Source organism: Petromyzon marinus, chromosome 78 (assembly GCF_048934315.1).
Source record: "Petromyzon marinus isolate PM22_M1 ecotype Great Lakes invasive population chromosome 78, UKy_Petmar_22M1.pri1.0, whole genome shotgun sequence".
Lineage (NCBI taxonomy): Eukaryota > Metazoa > Chordata > Hyperoartia > Petromyzontiformes > Petromyzontidae > Petromyzon > Petromyzon marinus.
Genome location: NC_133744.1, coordinates 4,854,096 through 4,878,987, shown reverse-complemented (window position 1 = coordinate 4,878,987; position 24,892 = coordinate 4,854,096). Strand labels below are relative to the sequence as shown.

General features: G+C 52.6%; 1 protein-coding gene across 1 annotated transcript in view; it reads right to left on the bottom strand.

Moving 5' to 3' along the window:
* The window catches only part of LOC142907379 (uncharacterized), a 23,149-nt gene extending 6,635 nt beyond the window's left edge, over nt 1-16,514 (bottom strand). The window contains exons 1-2 of the mRNA XM_076056861.1: nt 13,943-16,514; nt 4,020-4,362 (exon numbers count right to left, since the gene is read on the bottom strand). Coding sequence (XP_075912976.1) covers nt 4,020-4,362; nt 13,943-16,434 — 2,835 coding nt within the window. The 5' untranslated portion in view covers nt 16,435-16,514. The remainder of the gene's footprint in view (nt 1-4,019; nt 4,363-13,942) is intronic.
* Between the last annotated feature and the right edge of the window lie 8,378 nt (nt 16,515-24,892).

Sequence of the window (24,892 nt, the reverse complement as noted above, 5' to 3'; positions counted from 1 at the left end):
ACACACACACAGAGAGACACACACACACACACAGAGAGAGACACATAGATAGACACACACACACATAGATAGACACACACACATAGATAGACACACACACACAGAGAGACACATAGATAGACACACACACACAGAGAGAGACAGGTAGACATACATACACACACACACAGAGAGAGACATAGATAGACACACACACACATAGATAGACACACACACAGAGACACATAGATAGACACACACACAGAGAGACACACACACACACAGAGACGCACACACACAGAGAGACACACACACACACACAGAGAGACAGGTAGACATACATACACACACACAGATAGACACACACAGATAGACACACACACACAGAGAGACAGGTAGACATACATACACATACACACAGATAGACACACACACACACAGAGAGAGACAGAGAGACAGGTAGATAGACATAGACACACACATAGATATACATAGATAAACACACACATAGACACACACACAGAGAGACAGGTAGACACACACACACACACAGAGACACAGGTAGACATACACACACACACACAGGTAGACACACACACACACACAGAGAGAGACACATAGATACATACATAGATATACATAGATAAACACACACACAGATAGACACAGAGACACAGGTAGACACAGATATACATAGACACACACACACAGAGACACACACACACACACACAGAGACAGGTAGACACAGATATACATAGACACACACACAGAGAGACACACACACACACAGAGAGACAGGTAGACACAGATATACATAGATATACATAGACACACACACACACACAGACACAGAGACACAGGTAGACACAGATATACATAGACACACACACAGAGAGACACACACACACACAGAGACAGGTAGACACAGATATACATAGATATACATAGACACACACACACAGAGACAGGTAGACATACATACACACACACACACACACAGAGACACAGGTAGACATACATACACACACACACAGAGACACATAGATAGACACACACACACAGAGACGCACACACACAGAGAGACACACACACACACAGAGAGACAGGTAGACATACATACACACACACACACATAGACACACACACAGATAGACAGGTAGACATACATACACACACACACACATAGACACACACACACAGATAGACAGGTAGACATACATACACACACACACAGAGACACAGGTAGACATACATACACACACACAGAGACACAGGTAGACATACATACACATACACAGAGGCACAGGTAGATAGACATAGACACACACACACATAGAGACAGAGATATACATAGATATACATAGATAAACACACACACACACATAGACACACACATACACAGATAGACAGGTAGACATACATACACACACACAGATAGACAGGTAGACATACATACACACACACACAGATAGACAGGTAGACATACATACACACACAGAGACACAGGTAGACATACATACACACACACACACACAGAGACACAGGTAGACATACATATACATACACACACACAGGTAGACACACACACAGAGAGACACACACACACACAGATAGACAGGTAGACATACATACACACACAGAGACACAGGTAGACATACATACACACACACACAGAGACACAGGTAGACATACATACACACACACACACACAGAGACACAGGTAGACATACATATACATACACACACACAGATAGACACACACACAGAGAGACACACACACACACACACAGAGACAGGTAGACATACATACACACACACACAGATAGACACACACACACACAGGTAGACACAGATATACATAGAGATACATACACACACAGATATACATAGATATACACACATAGATACATACATAGATATACATAGACATACATAGATATACATACACACACAGATAGACATAGATATACACACATAGATATACATAGACACACACACAGGTAGACACAGATATACATAGATATACATAGATATATACACACACACACAGATAGACATAGATATACACACACACACAGATAGACACACACACAGACATAGATACATACATAGACACACACACAGATATACATAGATATAGATATACACACATAGATATACATAGACACACACACACAGATAGAGACAGGTAGACACACATATACACACACACACAGGTAGACATACATACACACAGATATACATAGATATAGATATACACACATAGATATACATAGACACACACACAGAGATAGACATAGATATACATACACACACAGATAGATAGACATAGATATACATACACACGTAGATATACACACATATACATAGATATACATAGATATAGATATACACACACACAGATATACATAGATATACATAGACACACACAGATATACATAGATATACATAGACACGTAGATATACACACACACATACACAGACATAGATATACATACACACATAGACACACACACACATAGATATACATAGATATACATACACACATAGACACACACACACAGACATAGATATACATACACACATAGACACACACACATAGATATACATACACACAGAGACACACACACACATATATACATAGATATACATAGACACACACACAGATATACATAGATATACATAGACACACAGACATATATACATAGATATACACACATAGAGATACATACACACATACATAGATACAGGTAGATATACATACACATGTACATATAATACATAGATATACATAGACACACACATACACAGACATAGATATACATACATAGATATACATACATATAGACACACACACATAGATACATACATAGATATACACACACACACATAGATACAGGTAGATATACATAGATATACATACATAGATATACACACATACACAGACATAGATATACATACACACACACATAGATATACATACACACATACACAGACATACATAGATATAGATATACACACACACATAGATATACATACACACATACATAGATATACATAGATATAGATATACACACACACATAGATATATACACACACACACATACAGACATAGATATACATAGATACACACATACATACACACATACATAGACACACATAGACATACATAGATACACACACACACAGATATACATACACACATACACACACACACACATAGACATAGACACACACAGACATAGATATACATAGATATACACACATAGAGATACACACACACAGACATAGACACACACAGACACACACACACACAAACACACGTACACACGTACACACACACAAACACACACACAAACACCCGTACACACCCACGTACACACACACACGTACAAACACACACAAACACACCCACACACCCACACAAACACACACGCACACAAACACACAAACACACACACACGCACAAACACACACACACGCACAAACACACACAAACACACGTACACACAAACACACCTACACACAAACACACACACGTACGCCCACACACACACAAACACACACACACACAAGCAAACCCACAAACACACATGTACACACACGTACACCCACACACACACAAACACACACGTACACACACACACGCACACCCACACACCCACACACACACACGTACAAACACACGCCCACACACACACGTACACACACACACGCACACACACACGTACACACACACATGCACACACACACGTACACACACACACACCCACACACACACGTACAAACACATGCCCACACACACACGTACACACACACAACCACACACACACCCACACACCCACCCACCCACCCACAAACCCACACCACCACAAACCCAACCACACACACCACAAACCCACACCACCACACCCACACCACACCCACCCACACCCACACACCCACCCACCCACCCACAAACCCACACACCAACCCACCTACCCACCCACACCACACACCACCCCCCCCACCCCCCCCCCCCCCCCCCCCCCCCACCAACCTGTATAACCGACACCACGATCACCGCCCCGGCGAGAACGGCACGGGCGTCCACCGGCGCCCGCCGCAGCAGCAGCAGCGAGCGAGCGTAGTTGTAGGTGTAGGTGTAGTAGTAGTTGTAGGTGTTGGCGTAGTTGTAGGTGTAGGTGTTGGCGTAGTCGTAGTTGGTGTAGAGGTGTCGGAGCGGCCGCCCGGCGGGGCCGTCCAGCGTGGCGTCGTAGGCGGCCCGCACGGCCGCGTCCCGGAGGGTCTCGTAGGCCGTGGCCAGCGTCACGAAGCGCTCAGAGCCGCCCGACGAGCCGGAGCGGTCCGGGTGGTCGCGGCGGGCCAGGCGGCGGTAGGCGCTGGGAGGTGGGTGGGTGGAGGTGGGTGGAGGTGGGTGGAGGTGGGTGGGTGGGGTGGTGGGTGGGGTGGTGGGTGGGGAGAGAGGGGGATGGGGAGAGACACGGGGAGAGATGGGGAGAGAGATGGGGAGAGATGGGGGGAGATGGGGAGAGACACGGGGAGAGACACAGTGAGAGAGAGACACAGTGAGAGATGGGGAGAGACACGGTGAGAGAGAGACACGGTGAGAGATGGGGAGAGACACGGGGAGAGATGGGGAGAGAGAGATGGGGAGAGATGGGGAGAGACACGGTGAGAGACACAGTGAGAGAGAGACACAGTGAGAGATGGGGAGAGACACGGGGAGAGATGGGGAGAGATGGGGAGAGACACGGTGAGAGACACAGTGAGAGAGAGACACAGTGAGAGATGGGGAGAGACACGGGGAGAGACACAGTGAGAGAGAGACACAGTGAGAGATGGGGAGAGACACAGTGAGAGAGAGACGGTGAGAGATGGGGAGAGACACGGGGAGAGAGAGATGGGGAGAGACACGGGGAGAGATGGGGAGAGAGAGATGGGGAGAGATGGGGAGAGACACGGTGAGAGACACAGTGAGAGAGAGACACAGTGAGAGATGGGGAGAGACACGGGGAGAGATGGGGAGAGATGGGGAGAGACACGGGGAGAGACACAGTGAGAGAGAGACACAGTGAGAGATGGGGAGAGACACGGTGAGAGAGAGACGGTGAGAAATGGGGAGAGACACGGGGAGAGAGAGATGGGGAGAGACACGGGGAGAGATGGGGAGAGAGAGATGGGGAGAGATGGGGAGAGACACGGTGAGAGACACAGTGAGAGAGAGACACAGTGAGAGATGGGGAGAGACACGGGGAGAGATGGGGAGAGATGGGGAGAGACACGGGGAGAGACACAGTGAGAGAGAGACACAGTGAGAGATGGGGAGAGACACGGGGAGAGACACAGTGAGAGAGAGACACAGTGAGAGATGGGGAGAGACACAGTGAGAGAGAGACGGTGAGAGATGGGGAGAGACACGGGGAGAGAGAGATGGGGAGAGACACGGGGAGAGATGGGGAGAGAGAGATGGGGAGAGACACGGGGAGAGATGGGGAGAGACACGGGGAGAGATAGGGAGAGACACGGTGAGAGAGAGACACGGTGAGAGAGAGACACGGTGAGAGACACGGTGAGAGATGGGGAGAGATGGGGAGAGACACGGGGAGAGAGAGATGGGGAGAGAGAGATGGGGAGAGACACAGGGAGAGATGGGGAGAGACACGGGGAGAGATGGGGAGAGACACGGGGAGAGATGGAGAGAGACACGGTGAGAGAGAGACACGGGGAGAGATGGGGAGAGACACGGGGAGAGATGGGGGGAGAGATGGGGAGAGATGGGGAGAGACACGGGGAGAGACACGGTGAGAGAGAGATGGGGAGAGACACGGGGAGAGACACGGGGAGAGACACGGTGAGAGATGGTGAGAGACACGGGGAGAGATGGGGAGAGACACGGGGAGAGATGGAGAGAGACACGGTGAGAGAGAGACACGGGGAGAGATGGGGAGAGACACGGGGAGAGATGGGGGGAGAGATGGGGAGAGACACGGGGAGAGACACGGTGAGAGACACGGTGAGAGATGGGGAGAGATGGGGGGAGAGATGGGGAGAGATGGGGAGAGACACGGGGAGAGACACGGTGAGAGAGAGATGGGGAGAGAGAGATGGGGAGAGACACAGGGAGAGATGGGGAGAGACACGGGGAGAGATGGAGAGAGACACGGTGAGAGAGAGACACGGGGAGAGATGGGGAGAGACACGGGGAGAGATGGGGGGAGAGATGGGGAGAGACACGGGGAGAGACACGGTGAGAGACACGGTGAGAGATGGGGAGAGATGGGGGGAGAGATGGGGAGAGATGGGGAGAGACACGGGGAGAGACACGGTGAGAGAGAGATGGGGAGAGAGAGATGGGGAGAGACACAGGGAGAGATGGGGAGAGACACGGGGAGAGATGGAGAGAGACACGGTGAGAGAGAGACACGGGGAGAGATGGGGAGAGACACGGGGAGAGATGGGGGGAGAGATGGGGAGAGATGGGGAGAGACACGGGGAGAGACACGGTGAGAGAGAGATGGGGAGAGACACGGGGAGAGACACGGGGAGAGACACGGTGAGAGATGGTGAGAGACACGGGGAGAGATGGGGAGAGACACGGGGAGAGATGGAGAGAGACACGGTGAGAGAGAGACACGGGGAGAGATGGGGAGAGACACGGGGAGAGATGGGGGGAGAGATGGGGAGAGACACGGGGAGAGACACGGTGAGAGACACGGTGAGAGATGGGGAGAGACGCGGTGAGAGATGGGGAGAGACACGGGGAGAGATGGGGGGAGAGATGGGGGAGAGACACAGTGAGAGAGAGATGGAGAGAGACAGGAAGAGAGACACAGTGAGAGAGAGACACGGTGAGAGATGGGGAGACAGGGAGAGAGACACGGGGAGAGACACTGGGAGAGACACGGTGAGAGAGAAACAGGGAGAGACACGGTGATAGATGGGGAGAGACACAGTGAGAGACACGGTGAGAGAGAAACAGGGAGAGACACGGTGATAGATGGGGAGAGACACGGTGAGAGAGAAACAGGGAGAGACACGGTGAGAGAGAAACAGGGAGAGACACGGTGATAGATGGGGAGAGACACGGTAAGAGAGACACAGTGAGAGAGACACGGTGAGAGACACGGAGAGAGACACAGTGAGAGAGAGACACGGTGAGAGACACGGAGAGAGATGGGGGGAGAGATGGGGAGAGACACGGTGATAGATGGGGAGAGACGTGGGGATAGATGGGGAGAGACAGGGTGAGAGACATGGGGTGAGAGACGTGGTGTGAGAGACGTGGGGTGAGAGACACGGTGAGAGACACGGTGAGAGACACGGAGAGAGACACGGTGAGAGATGGGGAGAGACACGGTGAGAGAGAGACACGGTGAGAGATGGTGAGAGACACGGTGAGAGAGAGACAGGGAGAGAGACACGGTGAGAGAGAGACAGTGAGAGAGAGACACAGTGAGAGACACGGTGAGAGATGGGGAGAGATGGGGAGAGACACGGGGAGAGACACGGGGAGAGACACGGTGAGAGACATGGTGAGAGACACGGGGAGAGATGGGGAGAGAGATGGGGAGAGATGGGGAGAGACACGGGGAGAGACACGGTGAGAGACATGGTGAGAGACAGGGGGAGAGACACGGGGAGAGACACGGTGAGAGATGGTGAGAGACACGGGGAGAGATGGGGAGAGACACGGGGAGAGATGGAGAGAGACACGGTGAGAGAGAGACACGGGGAGAGATGGGGAGAGACACGGGGAGAGATGGGGGGAGAGATGGGGAGAGACACGGGGAGAGACACGGTGAGAGACACGGTGAGAGATGGGGAGAGACGCGGTGAGAGATGGGGAGAGACACGGGGAGAGATGGGGGGAGAGATGGGGAGAGACACGGGGAGAGACACAGTGAGAGAGAGATGGAGAGAGACAGGAAGAGAGACACAGTGAGAGAGAGACACGGTGAGAGATGGGGAGACAGGGAGAGAGACATGGGGAGAGACACTGGGAGAGACACGGTGAGAGAGAAACAGGGAGAGACACGGTGATAGATGGGGAGAGACACAGTGAGAGACACGGTGAGAGAGAAACAGGGAGAGACACGGTGATAGATGGGGAGAGACACGGTGAGAGAGAAACAGGGAGAGACACGGTGAGAGAGAAACAGGGAGAGACACGGTGATAGATGGGGAGAGACACAGTGAGAGACACGGTGAGAGAGAAACAGGGAGAGACACGGTGATAGATGGGGAGAGACACGGTGAGAGACACGGGGAGAGACACGGTGAGAGATGGGGAGAGACACGGTGAGAGACACGGTGAGAGATGGGGAGAGACACGGTGAGAGACACGGGGGGAGAGAGACACGGTGAGAGACACAGGGAGGAGAGAGACGGCCAGGTAGAGCCGCAATCACCAGATCGGCAATCACCAATCACCAGATCGTCGGCATGCATAACGGGGTTGACCAACAGGGAGCCATCCCTTGACCGCACCCGGGCATCGATCAGCCTCCCATTATATCTGTACCATATGGAGATTCCCCCGGTACAGCTATTGAAGGCTTCACGAACTACGTGGTCAAAATAGATGTTAAATAATGTGGGAGCCAGAGGACATCCCTGTCGCACCCCAAGGTGTACAGTGAATGGCTCTGACTCCCGGCCACGTAGTTTTACCCAGGCCCGCTCACCATCATGAAGTTCCTTAATGATCGTGAGCAGAGGGTCAGGTACTCCAAAAGCACGAAGAACGACCCAGAGCCCAGGCCTACTGATGGTATCATAGGCCTTGACCAGGTCAATAAAGCAGAGATGTAGCTCTTGTTGGAATTCCCTACACCTCTGCTGTAGCAGACGGACAGAAAATATGGCATCTGTGCAGGACCGCCCTATCCTCAAACCGCATTGGGGCTCCGCAAGCCTCTCCTCAGCGTGCCTGGCAAGGCGATGCTGAATAATCCTTGCCAGGACCTTTCCCGGCACACTGAGGAGTGAGATGCCCCTGTAGTTGTTACAGTCTGTGCAGTCCCCCTTCTTAAAAAGGGGAACCACCAGGGCATCCTTCCAATCCTGCGGAACCCGTCCAGTGGTCCAGACTGTTGTTATGATGTCATATAGGGCAGTCTGTGCACAAACGCCACCCTCCCTCAGCATTTCGCTTGGGAGATCATCTCTGCCCGCTGCCTTTCCTGGTCTCAGACTCCGGATCGCCTTCAGTACTTCCTCAACAGATGGCACCTCAGCCAGCCACTCACAGGGGGTGACTTCTTCCAATATTTGAGGCACCGCAGCCTCAGCAGGGTCATCCTCACTTTGTGCCACGATGTCTTCCTGGCTGAGGGATTTTCCCTCCCCCAGGACCTCACAGAAATGCTCAGCAAATCTGCAAACCTGTTCCTGGGGGTCGGAGATTGGATCACCGTTTTTTCCCCTAATGATGGTAATAGGTGTGGCGCTGCAGGTTACTTTTTTGATGGAGTTAAATAGAGATTTGTGATCGCGGGCCACTGAGGCAGACTCCATCTCCTCAGCAACCCGCGACCACCATCCATCCTTGCAGCGCCTCACGGCTCTCCGAACCTCCGAGCGAAGGCTGCGGTAAGCCTCCTCATTCTCTGACATGGGATTCTGTAGCCGATGGCAGTGGGCCTGTCGCTTTTTCTCAACCATCCTGAACACCTCCTCTGTCAGCCAGGGTCTCTGGGGAGGTCTAGACCGCGTACCCAAAGCAGCCATTGCAGCTGCATGAGTCACAGTCCTAAACCTCGCCCATTTACCCTCGACATCAGGAGGAGTTGGGGACGATGCCAATCCCAGCCGCAAGTGATGATGAAATTCTCGCTTGCAACTTTCATCAGATAACTGAGACCAGACCACTTTAGGTCGGAATGGGGTCCTGGGTGTACACCCACCACCGGAGTGGAAGAATGGCAGGCGCATCTTACAGATGACTAGTCGATAGTCAGAGGGCAGATCAGCTCCACGGTAGGTCCTGGTGTCAAGGACATGGGCTCGCATCCGCTGGTCCATCACTATGTAGTCCAGCAGATGTTCTTGCTTGGACCCGGCATGCATCCATGATGTTGTGTGGATGCGCCGATGCCGGAACAGCGTGTTGGTAATTACAAGCCCATGGGCTGCACAAAAATCTAGCAGCCTCCTACCGTTGTTATTGAGCTGATCTGGCCCATGCCCTCCAATCACTCCAGACCAGGTGCCAGCATCATGACCAGCTCGGGCATTGAAGTCACCCAACATGATGACTCTATCCCGAGGGGCCACTTTAGCCAGCACCTGTGACAGGAGGTCATAGAAGGCATCTGACTCATCGGCTTTGCCTGCATCCCTCCACGGATGTTCATCTTCGGTGGGGGCATAAGTAACCACGACCACCATTCCTCGCCTCCGGTTGATGGGAAGGCGAGCCCAAAGTAGCCTGGGACTTACAGCTTCCCACACCTCACCGCCACACACACACACACATAGTGACACACACACACAGTGACACACACACACAGTGACACACACACAGTGACACACACACAGTGACACACACACAGTGACACACACAACAACAACAACCGCCATTCGCCACTAAGTGGCGGTGACGTCACCACGACGCTTGTGCCAGGCTATGTGCACCCTGAGGCCACGTGAAGTGTCGAACGCCCGCTGGCAGGAGGTCACGGGGCAGACCCAGGTGCCACGGGTCGACTGACTGAGATGACTGGCCGATGCACCACCTGTGCCCCCTACTGTGCCAACCTGCTGTGCTTTAGCCACCCGGCGCTCCGCTCGCTGTTGTGAGCGTCGCTCCTCCGCCCTCCGTTGTTGTTGGAGGGCGACTGCCTCCAACTGCCCAGTAGCATCCTTCACGAGCCTCCTCCACAGAGGCCGATCTTGACACCGCTGGTACCAGTCATCGGCAAGTCCACTCAGCTCCACGTCCTCCTGTACCACATCACTCCATCTCTTCTCTAGCCCGTGCCGCGCCCGCTTAGCCCCCTCAATCCGGCCAAACAAAAGCTGTTTCGGCATGCGGTGGCTGCGCATGCGGGCTACATGACCCAGCCATCGCAGCCTTGCCTGCCGGAGGAGCTCACCGATGGGACCCTGCCCAGATCTTTCAAGGATTTGTGAGCTCCTCACACAATCCAGTCTGGTTAAACCCAGGATGGATCGTAGGCAGGCCAGCCTAAATGTTTCTAACCGGCGAAGATGTTCCATTAGGGGGGTCCACGTTTCGCAAGCGTAGAGAAGGGAGGGAATGACCGTGGCCGAGAAGACCTGAAGCTTAGTGCGGAGCGACAGACCAGGTAGCTTCCACACAGCGTTACGCAACCGATGAAAAGATATTGCCGCTCGACTGATTCGGAGTGAGACCTCTGCTGTTAAACTGGAGCCAGTCATAAGCACACTGCCCAGGTATGGGAAACTCTCCACTTTCTCCACAACTGCCCCATCACCGATTGGGAGTTGTGGGGGTGGAGTGTCCGATGGTACAAAATACCCAGGCAGGTGCTTAGTTTTGGTGGGGCTGATGGTAAGGCCCCACCTCTTAGTGGCATGCTCCAGTCTCAGCAGCAGCGTCTCCAACTCCTCCTCTGACTGAGCAGCTATTACCAAATCATCAGCATACATAACGTGGTTGAGCAATAGGGAGCCATCCCTTGACCGCACCCGGGCATCGATTAGCCTCCCATTATATCTGTACCATATGGAGATTCCCCCGGTACAGCTATTGAAGGCTTCACGAACTACGTGGTCAAAATAGATGTTAAATAATGTGGGAGCCAGAGGACATCCCTGTCGCACCCCAAGGTGTACAGGGAATGGCTCTGACTCCCGGCCACGTAGTTTTACCCGGGCCCGCTCACCATCATGAAGGTCCTTAATGATCGTGAGCAGAGGGTCAGGTACTCCAAAAGCACGAAGAACGACCCAGAGCCCAGGCCTACTGATGGTATCATAGGCCTTGACCAGGTCAATAAAGCAGAGATGTAGGTCTTGTTGGAATTCCCTACACGTCTGCTGTAGCAGACGGACAGAAAATATGGCATCTGTGCAGGACCGCCCTTTCCTGAAACCGCATTGGGGCTCCGCAAGCCTCTCCTCAGCGTGCCTGGCAAGGCGATGCTGAATAATCCTTGCCAGGACCTTTCCCGGCACACTGAGGAGTGAGATGCCCCTGTAGTTGTTACAGTCTGTGCGGTCCCCTTAAAAAGGGGGACCACCAGGGCATCCTTCCAATCCTGCGGAACCCGTCCAGTGGTCCAGACTGTTGTTATGATGTCATATAGGGCAGTCTGTGCACAAACGCCACCCTCCCTCAGCATTTCGCTTGGGAGATCATCTCTGCCCGCTGCCTTTCCTGGTGTCAGACTCCGGATCGCCTTCAATACTTCCTCAGCAGATGGCACCTCAGCCAGCCACTCACAGGGGGTGACTTCATCCAATATTTGAGGCACCGCAGCCTCAGCAGGGTCATCCTCACTTTGTGCCACGATGTTTTCCTGGCTGAGGGATTTTCCCTCCCCCAGGACCTCACAGAAATGCTCAGCAAATCTGCAAACCTGTTCCTGGGGGTCAGAAATTGGATCACCGTTTTTTCCCCTAATGATGGTAATAGGTGTGGCGCTGCAGGTTACTTTTTTGATGGAGTTAAATAGAGATTTGTGATCACGGGCCACTGAGGCAGACTCCATCTCCTCAGCACCCCGCGACCACCACCCATCCTTGCAGCGCCTCACGGCTCTCCAAACCTCCGAGCGAAGGCTGCGGTAAGCCTCCTCATTCTCTGACGTGGGATTCTGTAGCCGATGGCAGTGGGCCTGTCGCTTTTTCTCAACCATCCTGAACAACTCCTCTGTCATCCAGGGTGTCTGGGGAGGTCTGGAACGCGTACCCAGAGCAGCCATTGCAGCTGCATGAGTCACAGTCCTAAACCTCGCCCATTTACCCTCGACATCAGGAGGAGTCGGGGACGATGCCAATCCCAGCCGCAAGCGATGATGAAATTCTCGCTTGCAACTTTCATCAGATAACTGAGACCAGGCCACTTTAGGTTGGAATGGGGTCCTGGGTGTACACCCACCACCGGAGTGGAAGAATGGCAGGCGCATCTTACAGATGACTAGTCGATGGTCAGAGGGCAGATCAGCTCCACGGTAGGTCCTGGTGTCAAGGACATGGGCTCGCATCCGCTGGTCCGTCACTATGTAGTCCAGCAGATGTTCTTGCTTGGACCCTGCATGCATCCATGATGTTGTGTGGATGGGCCGATGCCGGAACAGCGTGTTGGTAATTACAAGCCCATGGGCTGCACAACAATCTAGCAGCCTCCTACCGTTGTTATTGAGATGATCTGGCCCATGCCCTCCAATCACTCCAGACCAGGTGCCAGTATCATGACCAGCTCGGGCATTGAAGTCACCCAACATGATGACTCTATCCCGAGGGGCCACTTTAGCCAGCACCTGTGACAGGAGGTCATAGAAGGCATCTGACTCATCGGCTTTGCCTGCATCCCTCCACGGATGTTCATCTTCGGTGGGGGCATAAGTAACCACGACCACCATTCCTCGCCTCCGGTTGATGGGAAGGCGAGCCCAAAGTAACCTGGGACTTACAGCTTCCCACACCTCACCGCCACACACACACACAGTGACACACACACACAGTGACACACACACACACAGTGACACACACACACTGACACACACACAGTGACACACACACAGTGTCACACACACAGTGTCACACACACAGTGACACACACACAGTGACACACACACAGTGACACACACACAGTGACACACACACACTGGCACACACACAGTGACACACACAGTGACACACACACAGTGACACACACACACTGACACACACACAGTGACACACACACAGTGACACACACACACAGTGACACACACAGTGACACACACAGTGACACACACACAGACTCACCGCGCGATCTCAGCCCGTGTGGCCGTGCGTTCCACCCCTAGGAGTTCGTAGCAGCTGACGCTGCCGCAGTAGATCCCCTCCACCAGACCACCGCCTCCACTGCCTCCACCGCCTCCACCACCGCCTCCACCACCGCCTCCACCGCCTCCACCACCGCCTCCACCACCGCCTCCGCCGCCTCCGCCGGCCACCACGGGCAGCCAGAGAAGCAGCAGCAGCAGCCATGGCAACGGTGACGACAATGGCGGTGATGGTGGTGGTGGCGATGATGATGATAGTGGTGGTGGTGGTGGTGATGATGATGATGATAGTGGTGGTGGTGATGATGATAGTGGTGGTGGTGGCGGTGATGATGATGATGATGATAGTGGTGGTGATGATGATGATGATAGTGGTGGTGGTGGTGGCGATGATGATGGTGGTGGTGGTGATGATAGTGGTGGTGGTGGTGGTGATGATGATGATAGTGGTGGTGATGATGATAGTGGTGGTGGTGGTGATGATAGTGGTGGTGGTGGTGATGGTGATGATGATGATGATAGCGATGATGATTGTAGCGATGATGATTGTAGCGATGATTGTAGCGATGACGATTGTAGCGATGACGATTGTAGCGATGATGATTGTAGCGATGATGATTGTAGCGATGACGATTGTAGCGATGATGATGATTGTAGCAATGATGATTGCAGCGATGACACTTGTAGCGATGATGATTGTAGCGATGATGATTGTAGCGATGATGATTGTAGCGATGATGATTGTAGCGATGATGCCGATAGAGACGGAGCGAAGTCTCCATGAAGGACGCGGGAACCAGACGGTCTGGCTGTATCGTCACCACCCACGACTGTTCCACTGGTGACTGTTCCACTGGTGACTGTTCCACTGGTGACTGTTCCACTGGTGACTGTTCCACCCACGACTGTTCCACCGGTGACTGTTCCACTGGTGACTGTTCCACTGGTGACTGTTCCACCGGTGACTGTTCCACTGGTGACTGTTCCACCCACGACTGTTCCACCGGTGACTGTTCCACTGGTGACTGTTCCACTGGTGACTGTTCCACTGGTGACTGTTCCACCCACGACTGTTCCACCGGTGACTGTTCCACTGGTGACTGTTCCACCCACGACTGTTCCACCGGTGACTGTTCCACTGGTGACTGTTCCACTGGTGACTGTTCCACCGGTGACTGTTCCACCGGTGACTGTTCCACCGGTGACTGTTCCACTGGTGACTGTTCCACTGCTGACTGTTCCACTGCTGACTGTTCCACTGCTGACTGTTCCACTGGTGATTGTTCCACTGGTGACTGTTCCACTGGTGACTGTTCCACCCACGACTGTTCCACTGGTGACTGTTCCACTGGTGACTGTTCCACCCACGACTGTTCCACCGGTGACTGTTCCACACGTGACTGTTCCACTGGTGACTGTTCCACTGGTGACTGTTCCACTGGTGACTGTTCCACCCACGACTGTTCCACCCGTGACTGTTCCACTGGTGACTGTTCCACTGGTGACTGTTCCACCCGTGACTGTTCCACACGTGACTGTTCCACCGGTGACTGTTTCACTGGTGACTGTTCCACTGGTGACTGTTCCACCCACGACTGTTCCACCGGTGACTGTTCCACTGGTGACTGTTCCACTGGTGACTGTTCCACTGGTGACTGTTCCACTGGTGACTGTTCCACCGGTGACTGTTCCACCGGTGACTGTTCCACCGGTGACTGTTCCACTGGTGACTGTTCCACTGGTGACTGTTCCACTGGTGACTGTTCCACCGGTGACTGTTCCACTGGTGACTGTTCCACCGGTGACTGTTCCACTGGTGACTGTTCCACTGCTGACTGTTCCACTGCTGACTGTTCCACTGCTGACTGTTCCACTGGTGATTGTTCCACTGGTGACTGTTCCACCCACGACTGTTCCACTGGTGACTGTTCCACTGGTGACTGTTCCACCCACGACTGTTCCACTGGTGACTGTTCCACTGGTGACTGTTCCACCCACGACTGTTCCACCGGTGACTGTTCCACACGTGACTGTTCCACCGGTGACTGTTCCACTGGTGACTGTTCCACTGGTGACTGTTCCACTGGTGACTGTTCCACCGGTGACTGTTCCACCGGTGACTGTTCCACCGGTGACTGTTCCACTGGTGACTGTTCCACCTACGACTGTTCCACCGGTGACTGTTCCACCGGTGACTGTTCCACCCGTGACTGTTCCACTGGTGACTGTTCCACTGGTGACTGTTCCACCCACGACTGTTCCACCGGTGACTGTTCCACTGGTGACTGTTCCACCGGTGACTGTTCCACCCGTGACTGTTCCACCGGTGACTGTTCCACTGGTGACTGTTCCACTGGTGACTGTTCCACCGGTGACTGTTCCACCGGTGACTGTTCCACCCGTGACTGTTCCACTGGTGACTGTTCCACTGGTGACTGTTCCACCCATGGTTGTCCTCACAGCCACTGCCATTGCTGCAGCTGTTGGTGGTGGTACTACAGCTGGTGGTGTTACTACAGCTGGTGGTGTTACTACAGCTGGTGGTGTGTTACTACAGCTGGTGGTGGTGTTACTACTGGTGGTGTTATTACAGCTGGTGGTGGTGGTACTACTGGTGGTGGTGGTGGTGTTACTACAGCTGGTGGTGGTGGTGGTACTACAGCTGGTGGTGTTACTACAGCTGGTGGTGTTACTACAGCTGGTGGTGGTGTTACTACTGGTGGTGTTACTACAGCTGGTGGTGTGTTACTACTGGTGGTGTTATTACAGCTGGTGGTGGTGGTACTACTGGTGGTGGTGGTGGTGTTACTACAGCTGGTGGTGGTGGTGTTACTACAGCTGGTGGTGGTGTTACTACAGCTGGTGGTGTTACTACAGCTGGTGGTGGTGTTACTACAGCTGGTGGTGGTGTGTTACTACAGCTGGTGGTGGTGGTGTTACTACAGCTGGTGGTGGTGGTGGTACTACAGCTGGTGGTGGTGGTACTACTGGTGGTGGTGGTGTGTTACTACAGCTGGTGGTGTGTTACTACTGGTGGTGTTATTACAGCTGGTGGTGGTGGTACTACTGGTGGTGGTGGTGGTGTTACTACAGCTGGTGGTGGTGGTGTTACTACAGCTGGTGGTGGTGTTACTACAGCTGGTGGTGTTACTACAGCTGGTGGTGGTGTTACTACAGCTGGTGGTGTGTTACTACAGCTGGTGGTGTGTTACTACAGCTGGTGGTGTTATTACAGCTGGTGGTGGTGGTACTACTGGTGGTGGTGGTGGTGTTATTACAGCTGGTGGTGGTGGTACTACAGCTGGTGGTGGTGTTACTACTGGTGGTGGTGGTGGTGTTATTACAGCTGGTGGTGGTGGTACTACTGGTGGTGGTGGTGGTGTTACTACAGCTGGTGGTGTTATTACAGCTGGTGGTGGTGGTACTACTGGTGGTGGTGGTGGTGTTACTACAGCTGGTGGTGTTATTACAGCTGGTGGTGGTGTTACTACAGCTGGTGGTGGTGGTGTTACTACAGCTGGTGGTGGTGTTACTACAGCTGGTGGTGTTATTACAGCTGGTGGTGGTGGTACTACTGGTGGTGGTGGTGTGTTACTACAGCTGGTGGTGTTATTACAGCTGGTGGTGGTGTTACTACAGCTGGTGGTGGTGGTGTTACTACAGCTGGTGGTGTTGCTACAGCTGGTGGTGGTGGTGGTACTACAGCTGGTGGTGGTGTTACTACAGCTGGTGGTGTTATTACAGCTGGTGGTGGTGGTACTACTGGTGGTGGTGGTACTACAGCTGGTGGTGGTGGTGGTGTTACCACCCCTACCACCGCCACCACTACCACCTCACACCACCTCACACCACCTCACCTCCTCACCACCTCACCACTCCTCACCACTCCTCACCTCACCACACCTCACCACACCTCACCTCACACCACCTCACCTCCTCACCACTCCTCACCACACCTCACCACACCACCTCACACCACCTCACCACACCTCCTCACCACACCTCCTCACCACACCTCCTCACCTCACCACACCTCACCACACCTCACCACACCACCTCCTCACCACACCTCACCTCACCACACCACCTCACCACTCCTCACCACACCTCCTCACCTCCTCACCACCTCCTCACCTCACCTCACCACCAGTCACCTCACCTCACCACCAGTCACCTCACCTCACCACCACCCCTCACCTCACCTCACCTCCTCAGCTCCTCCTCACCACCTCCTCACCACCTCCTCACCTCCTCACCACACCTCACCTCACCACACCACACCTCACCACACCACACCTCCTCACCTCACCTCACCTCCTCACCTCACCACACCTCACCACACCACACCACACCTCACCTCACCTCACCTCACCTCCTCACCTCACCTCACCACACCTCACCACACCTCACCTCACCTCCTCACCTCACCTCACCACACCACACCTCACCTCCTCACCTCACACCTCCTCACCTCACCTCCTCACCTCACCTCCTCACCACTCCTCACCTCACCTCACCACACCTCACCACACCTCACCTCACCACACCTCACCACACCACACCTCACCTCCTCACCTCACCTCCTCACCACTCCTCACCACACCTCACCACACCTCACCTCACCACACCTCACCACACCTCACCTCACCTCCTCACCTCACACCTCCTCACCACTCCTCACCACACCTCACCACACCTCACCACACCACACCTCACCTCACCTCACCTCCTCACCTCACACCTCCTCACCTCCTCACCACACCTCACACCTCCTCACCTCCTCACCTCACCACACCACACCTCACCACCTCCTCACCTCACCTCCTCCTCACCTCACCTCCTCCTCACCTCACCTCACCACACCTCACCTCCTCACCACACCTCACCACACCTCACCACACCTCACCTCACCACTCCTCACCTCACCACACCACACCTCACCTCACCTCCTCACCTCACCTCCTCACCTCACCTCCTCACCACACCTCACCTCACCTCACCTCCTCACACCACACCTCACCACACCTCACCTCACACCTCCTCACCTCACCTCCTCACCACTCCTCACCTCACCTCACCTCCTCACCACTCCTCACCTCACCTCACCACACCACACCTCACCTCACCTCCTCACCTCCTCACCACCTCCTCCTCACCACCTCACCACCTCCTCACCTCCTCACCTCCTCACCTCACCACCAGTCACCACCCCTCACCTCCTCCTCACCGCCATCGCGAGGCAGCGAGGATGCCGATAGCGGAAGTGACGTCACCGCCACCGTCCCAACGTTGACGGGTCGACGGAAGCGACGTCACTTCCTACACAGTGAGTGGCGTCACTTCCTATACAGTGAGCGACGTCATTTCCTATACAGTGAGTGGCGTCACTTCCTATACAGTGAGCGGCGTCACTTCCTATACAGTGAGTGACGTTGCTTCCAATAGGGGTTCAACCGTGCCGTGACGTCCCTTTCTAGTGTCACCCGCGGAGTGACGTCACTTTTTAGTCTCATCAGTTGCGTGACGTCACTTTCCATAGTGTCAACCCAATATAAAGTGACGTCACTTTCCAGTGTCACGCGCGGAGTGACGTCGCTTTATATAGCCCGACCAGTTGCGTGACGTCACTTTCCATAGTGTCAACCCAATAGAAAGTGACGTCACTTTCCAGTGTTACCTGTGGCGTGACGTCACTCTATATAGTCTCACCGGTTGCGTGACGTCACTTTCCATAGTGTCAACCCAATATAAAATGACGTCACTTTCTGTACCCGGCCACCAAACATCACAAACATCACAACCACCATCACCATCATCACAAACATCACAACCATCATCACAACCATCATCACCATCATCACCACCATCATCACAAACATCACCACCATCATCACAAACATCATCATCATCACCATCATCATCACCACCATCATCACCATCATCACAAACATCACCACCATCATCACAAACATCACCACCATCATCACCATCATCACCACCATCATCACAAACATCACCACCATCATCACAAACATCACAAACATCACCACCATCACAAACATCACCATCATCATCACCAACATCATCACCATCATCACAAACATCACCACCATCATCACAACCATCATCACCACCATCATCACAAACATCACCACCATCATCACAACCATCATCACCACCATCACCACCACCATCACCACCATCATCACAACCATCATCACCACCATCACCACCACCATCATCACCATCATCACCATCATCACAAACATCACCATCACCACCAGCATCATCATCATCACCACCAAACACCATCACCATCATCACCACTACCATCGTCACCATCATCACCATCACCACTACCATCATCATCACCACTACTGCCACCACCATCACGACTACTACCACTACCATCACCACGATCACCACCACCATCATCACCACCATCATCATCACCAAACATCACCACCACCATCACAAACATCACAAACATCATCATCATCACCATCATCACCACCACTACTACCACTACCATCACCATCATCACTACTACCACTACCATCACCACCATCATCACCACCATCATCATCACCACTACTACCACTGCCATCACCATCACCACCATCATCATCATCACCATCATCATCATCACCACTACTACCACTACCACCATCACCACCATCATCATCACCACCACCACCATCATCATCACCACCATCATCACCATCACAACCATCACCACTACTACCACTACCATCACAAATATCACCATCACCACCATCACCACCACCATCATCATTACCACCATCACCACCACCACCATCATCATCACCACCATCATCATCACCACTACTACCATCACCATCATCATCACAAACATCACCACTACTACCACTACCATCACCACCACCACCAAACATCTGTGGGTCTCTGTGAGACTCTGTGGGTCTCTGTGAGACTCTGTGAGTCTCTCTGGGTCTCTGTGAGACTCTGTGATTCTCTGTGAGACTCTGTGAGTCTCTGTGGGTCTCTGTGAGCCTCTGTGGGTCTCTGTGAGACTCTGTGAGTCTCTGTGAGTCTCTCTGGGTCTCTGTGAGTCTCTGTGGGTCTCTGTGAGACTCTGTGAGTCTCTGTGAGACTCTGTGAGTCTCTGTGGGTCTCTGTGAGACTCTGAGTCTCTGTGGGTCTCTGTGAGTCTCTGTGAGACTCTGTGAGTCTCTGTGGGTCTCTGTGAGTCTCTGTGAGACTCTGTGAGTCTCTGTGGGTCTCTGTGAGACTCTGTGAGTCTCTGTGAGTGGTTTTCACACCTGACGATGATGATTGCTGCTTTGTGTTGCAGTAGAAACGTCGTGAGAATTTTATTGTTTTATATTTTTATTATTTTATTGTTTCCCCTATCTAACGTGGTGGTGACTTTACCGAAAGAACCAATAATAATAATTTTATTGTTTTATATTTTTATTATTTTATTGTTTCCCCATCTAACGTGGTGGTGAGTTTACCGAAAGAACCAACAATAATAATTGTATTGTTTTATATTTTTATTATTTTATTGTTTCCCCTATCTAACGTGGTGGTGACTTTACCAAAAGAACCAAGAATAATAATTTTATTGTTTTATATTTTATTATTTTATTGTTTCCCTATCTAACGTGGTGGTGACTTTACCGAAAGAACCAAGAATAATAATTTTATTGTTTTATATTTGTATTTTTTTATTGTTTCCCCCATCTAACGCGGTGGTGACTTTACCGAAAGAACCAACAATATGAATCCCTGCAGTTAACGAAAAGCTACGAATCAAAATTCAACCTCCTGGATCAGCAGCTCCACTGTTGGATGGGTTTATTTTTCCGCCAGAGGACCCCTTCCCCCACCGCTAGTGTTGCGATACATTTTATTAAAAAAAATTGTCTCATTTTTTTATACCTACGTGACTTTACCGAGAGAAACAGAGGGAGTGGATTGCTCAAGTCGCGAACGCTTCAAATCAAGATTGCTACTGGCCAGTTGGAGGCAGTCGCGCTCCTTCAGTAACATCGCAGGGCAACGGAGCGACGCTCACGGCAACGAGCGGAGAGCCGGGCGGATAGAATGCAGCGGGTTGGCACACGGACACACACAGAGACACAGACAGACACACACACAGACACACACACACAGAGACACACAGAGACACACACACACAGAGACACACACACACAGAGACACACGGAGACACACAGACACACACAGACACACACACAGACACACACAGACACACACACAGACACACACAGAGACACACACACAGACACACAGAGACACACACAGACACACACAGAGACACACACACAGAGACCCACACAGAGACACACAGACACACACAGACACACAGAGACACACACACAGACACACACACAGACACACACACACAGAGAAACAGAGACACACACACAGAGACACACACACACAGAGACACACGGAGACACACAGACACACACACAGACACACACACAGACACACACACAGACACACACACAGACACACACAGAAACACACACACAGACACACAGAGACACACACAGACACACACAGAGACACACACACAGAGACCCACACAGAGACACACAGACACACACAGACACACACACAGACACACAGAGACACACACACAGACACACACACAGACACACGCACACAGACACACAGAAACACACAGACACACACACACAGACACACACACAACAACCGCCATTCGCCACTAAGTGGCGGTGAAGTCACCACGGCGCTTGTGCCAGGCTAGGTGCACGTGAGGCTACCACATGAAGTGTCGAACGCCCGCTGGCAGGTCATGGGGCAGGCCCAGCAGGTGCCAGGCTAGGTGCAGGAGGAGGTCACGGGAAAGACCCAGCAGGTGCCACGGGTCGACTGAGATGAGTGGCCAATGCACCACCTCTGCCCCCTACTGTGCCAGGCTAGGTTCACCACCTGTGCCCCCTACTGTGCCAACTTGCCGTGCTTTATCCTCCCATTGTATCTGTACCAGATGGAGATTCCCCCGGTACAGCTATCGAAGGCTTCACGAACTACGTGGTCAAAATAGATGTTAAATAATGTGGGAGCCAGAGGACATCCCTGTCGCACCCCAAGGTGTACAGGGAATGACTCTGACTCCCGGCCACGTAGTTTTACCCGGGCCCGCTCACCATCATGAAGGTCCTTAATGATCGTGAGCAGAGGGTCAGGTACTTCAAAAGCACGAAGAACAACCCAGAGCCCAGGCCTACTGATGGTATCATAGGCCTTGACCAGGTCAATAAAGCAGAGATGTAGGTCTTGTTGGAATTCCCTACACCTCTGCTGTAGCAAACGGACAGAAAATATGGCATCTGTGCAGGACCGCCCTTTCCTGAAACCGCATTGGGGCTCCGCAAGCCTCTCCTCAGCGTGCCTGGCAAGGCGATGTTGAATAATCCTTGCCATAACCTTTCCCGGCACACTGAGGAGTGAGATTCCCCTGTAGTTGTTACAGTCTATGCGGTCCCCCTTCTTAAAGAGGGGGACCACCAGGGCATCCTTCCAATCCTGCGGAACCCGTCCAGTGGTCCAGACCGTTATGATGTCATATAGGGCAGTCTGTGCACAAACGCCACCCTCCCTCAGCATTTCGCTTGGGAGATCATCTCTGCCCGCTGCCTTTCCTGGTCTCAGACTCCGGATCGCCCTCAGTACTTCCTCAACAGATGGCACCTCAGCCAGCCACTCACAGGGGGTGACTTCCAATATTTGAGACACCGCAGCCTCAGCAGGGTCATCCTCACTTTGTGCTACAATGTTTTCCTGGCTGAGGGATTTCCCCTCCCCAGGACCTCACAGAAATGCTCAGCAAATCTGCAAACCTGTTCCTGGGGGTCAGAGATTGGAACACCGTTTTTCCCCTAATGATGGTAATAGGTGTGGCGCTGCAGGTTACGTTTTTGATGTAGTTAAAGAGCGATTTGTGATCACGGGCCATTGAGGCAGACTCCATCTCCTCAGCAACCCGCGACCACCACCCATCCTTGCAGCACTTCACAGCTCTACGAACCTCCGAGCGAAGGCTGCGATAAGACTCCTCATTCTCTGCCGTGGGATGCTGTAGATGATGACAGTGGGCCTGTCGCTTTTTCTCAGCCAGCTTGAACACCTCCTCTGTCAGCCAGGGTCTCTGGGGAGGTCTGGACCGCGTACCCAAAGCAGCCATTGCAGCTGCATGAGCCACAGTCCTAAACCTCGCCCATTTACCCTCGACATCAGGAGGAGTCGGGGACGATGCCAATCCCAGCTACAAGCAATGATGAAATTCTCGCAACTTTCATCAGCTAGCTGAGACCAGACCACTTTAGGTTGGAATGGGGTCCTGGGTGTACACCCACCACCGGAGTGGAAGAATGGCAGGCGCATCTTACAGATGACTAGTCGATGGTCAGAGGGCAGATCAGCTCCACGGTAGGTCCTGGTGTCAAGGACATGGGCTCGCATCCGCTGGTCCATCACTATGTAGTCCAGCAGATGTTCTTGCTTGGACCCGGCATGCATCCAAGATGTTGTGTGGATGCGCCGATGCCGGAACAGCGTGTTGATAATTACAAGCCCATGGGCTGCACAAAAATCTAGTAGCCTCCTACCGTTGTTATTGAGCTGATCTGGCCCATGCCCTCCAATCACTCCAGACCAGGTGCCAGCATCATGACCAACTCGGGCATTGAAGTCACCCAACAAGATGACTCTATCCTGAGGGGCCACTTTAGCCAGCACCTGTGACAGGAGGTCATAGAAGGCATCTGACTCATCCGCTTTGCCTGCATCCCTCCACGGATGTTCATCTTCGGTGGGGGTATAAGTAACCACGACCACCATTCCTCGCCTCCGGTTGATGGGAAGGCGAGCCCAAAGTAGCCTGGGGCTTACA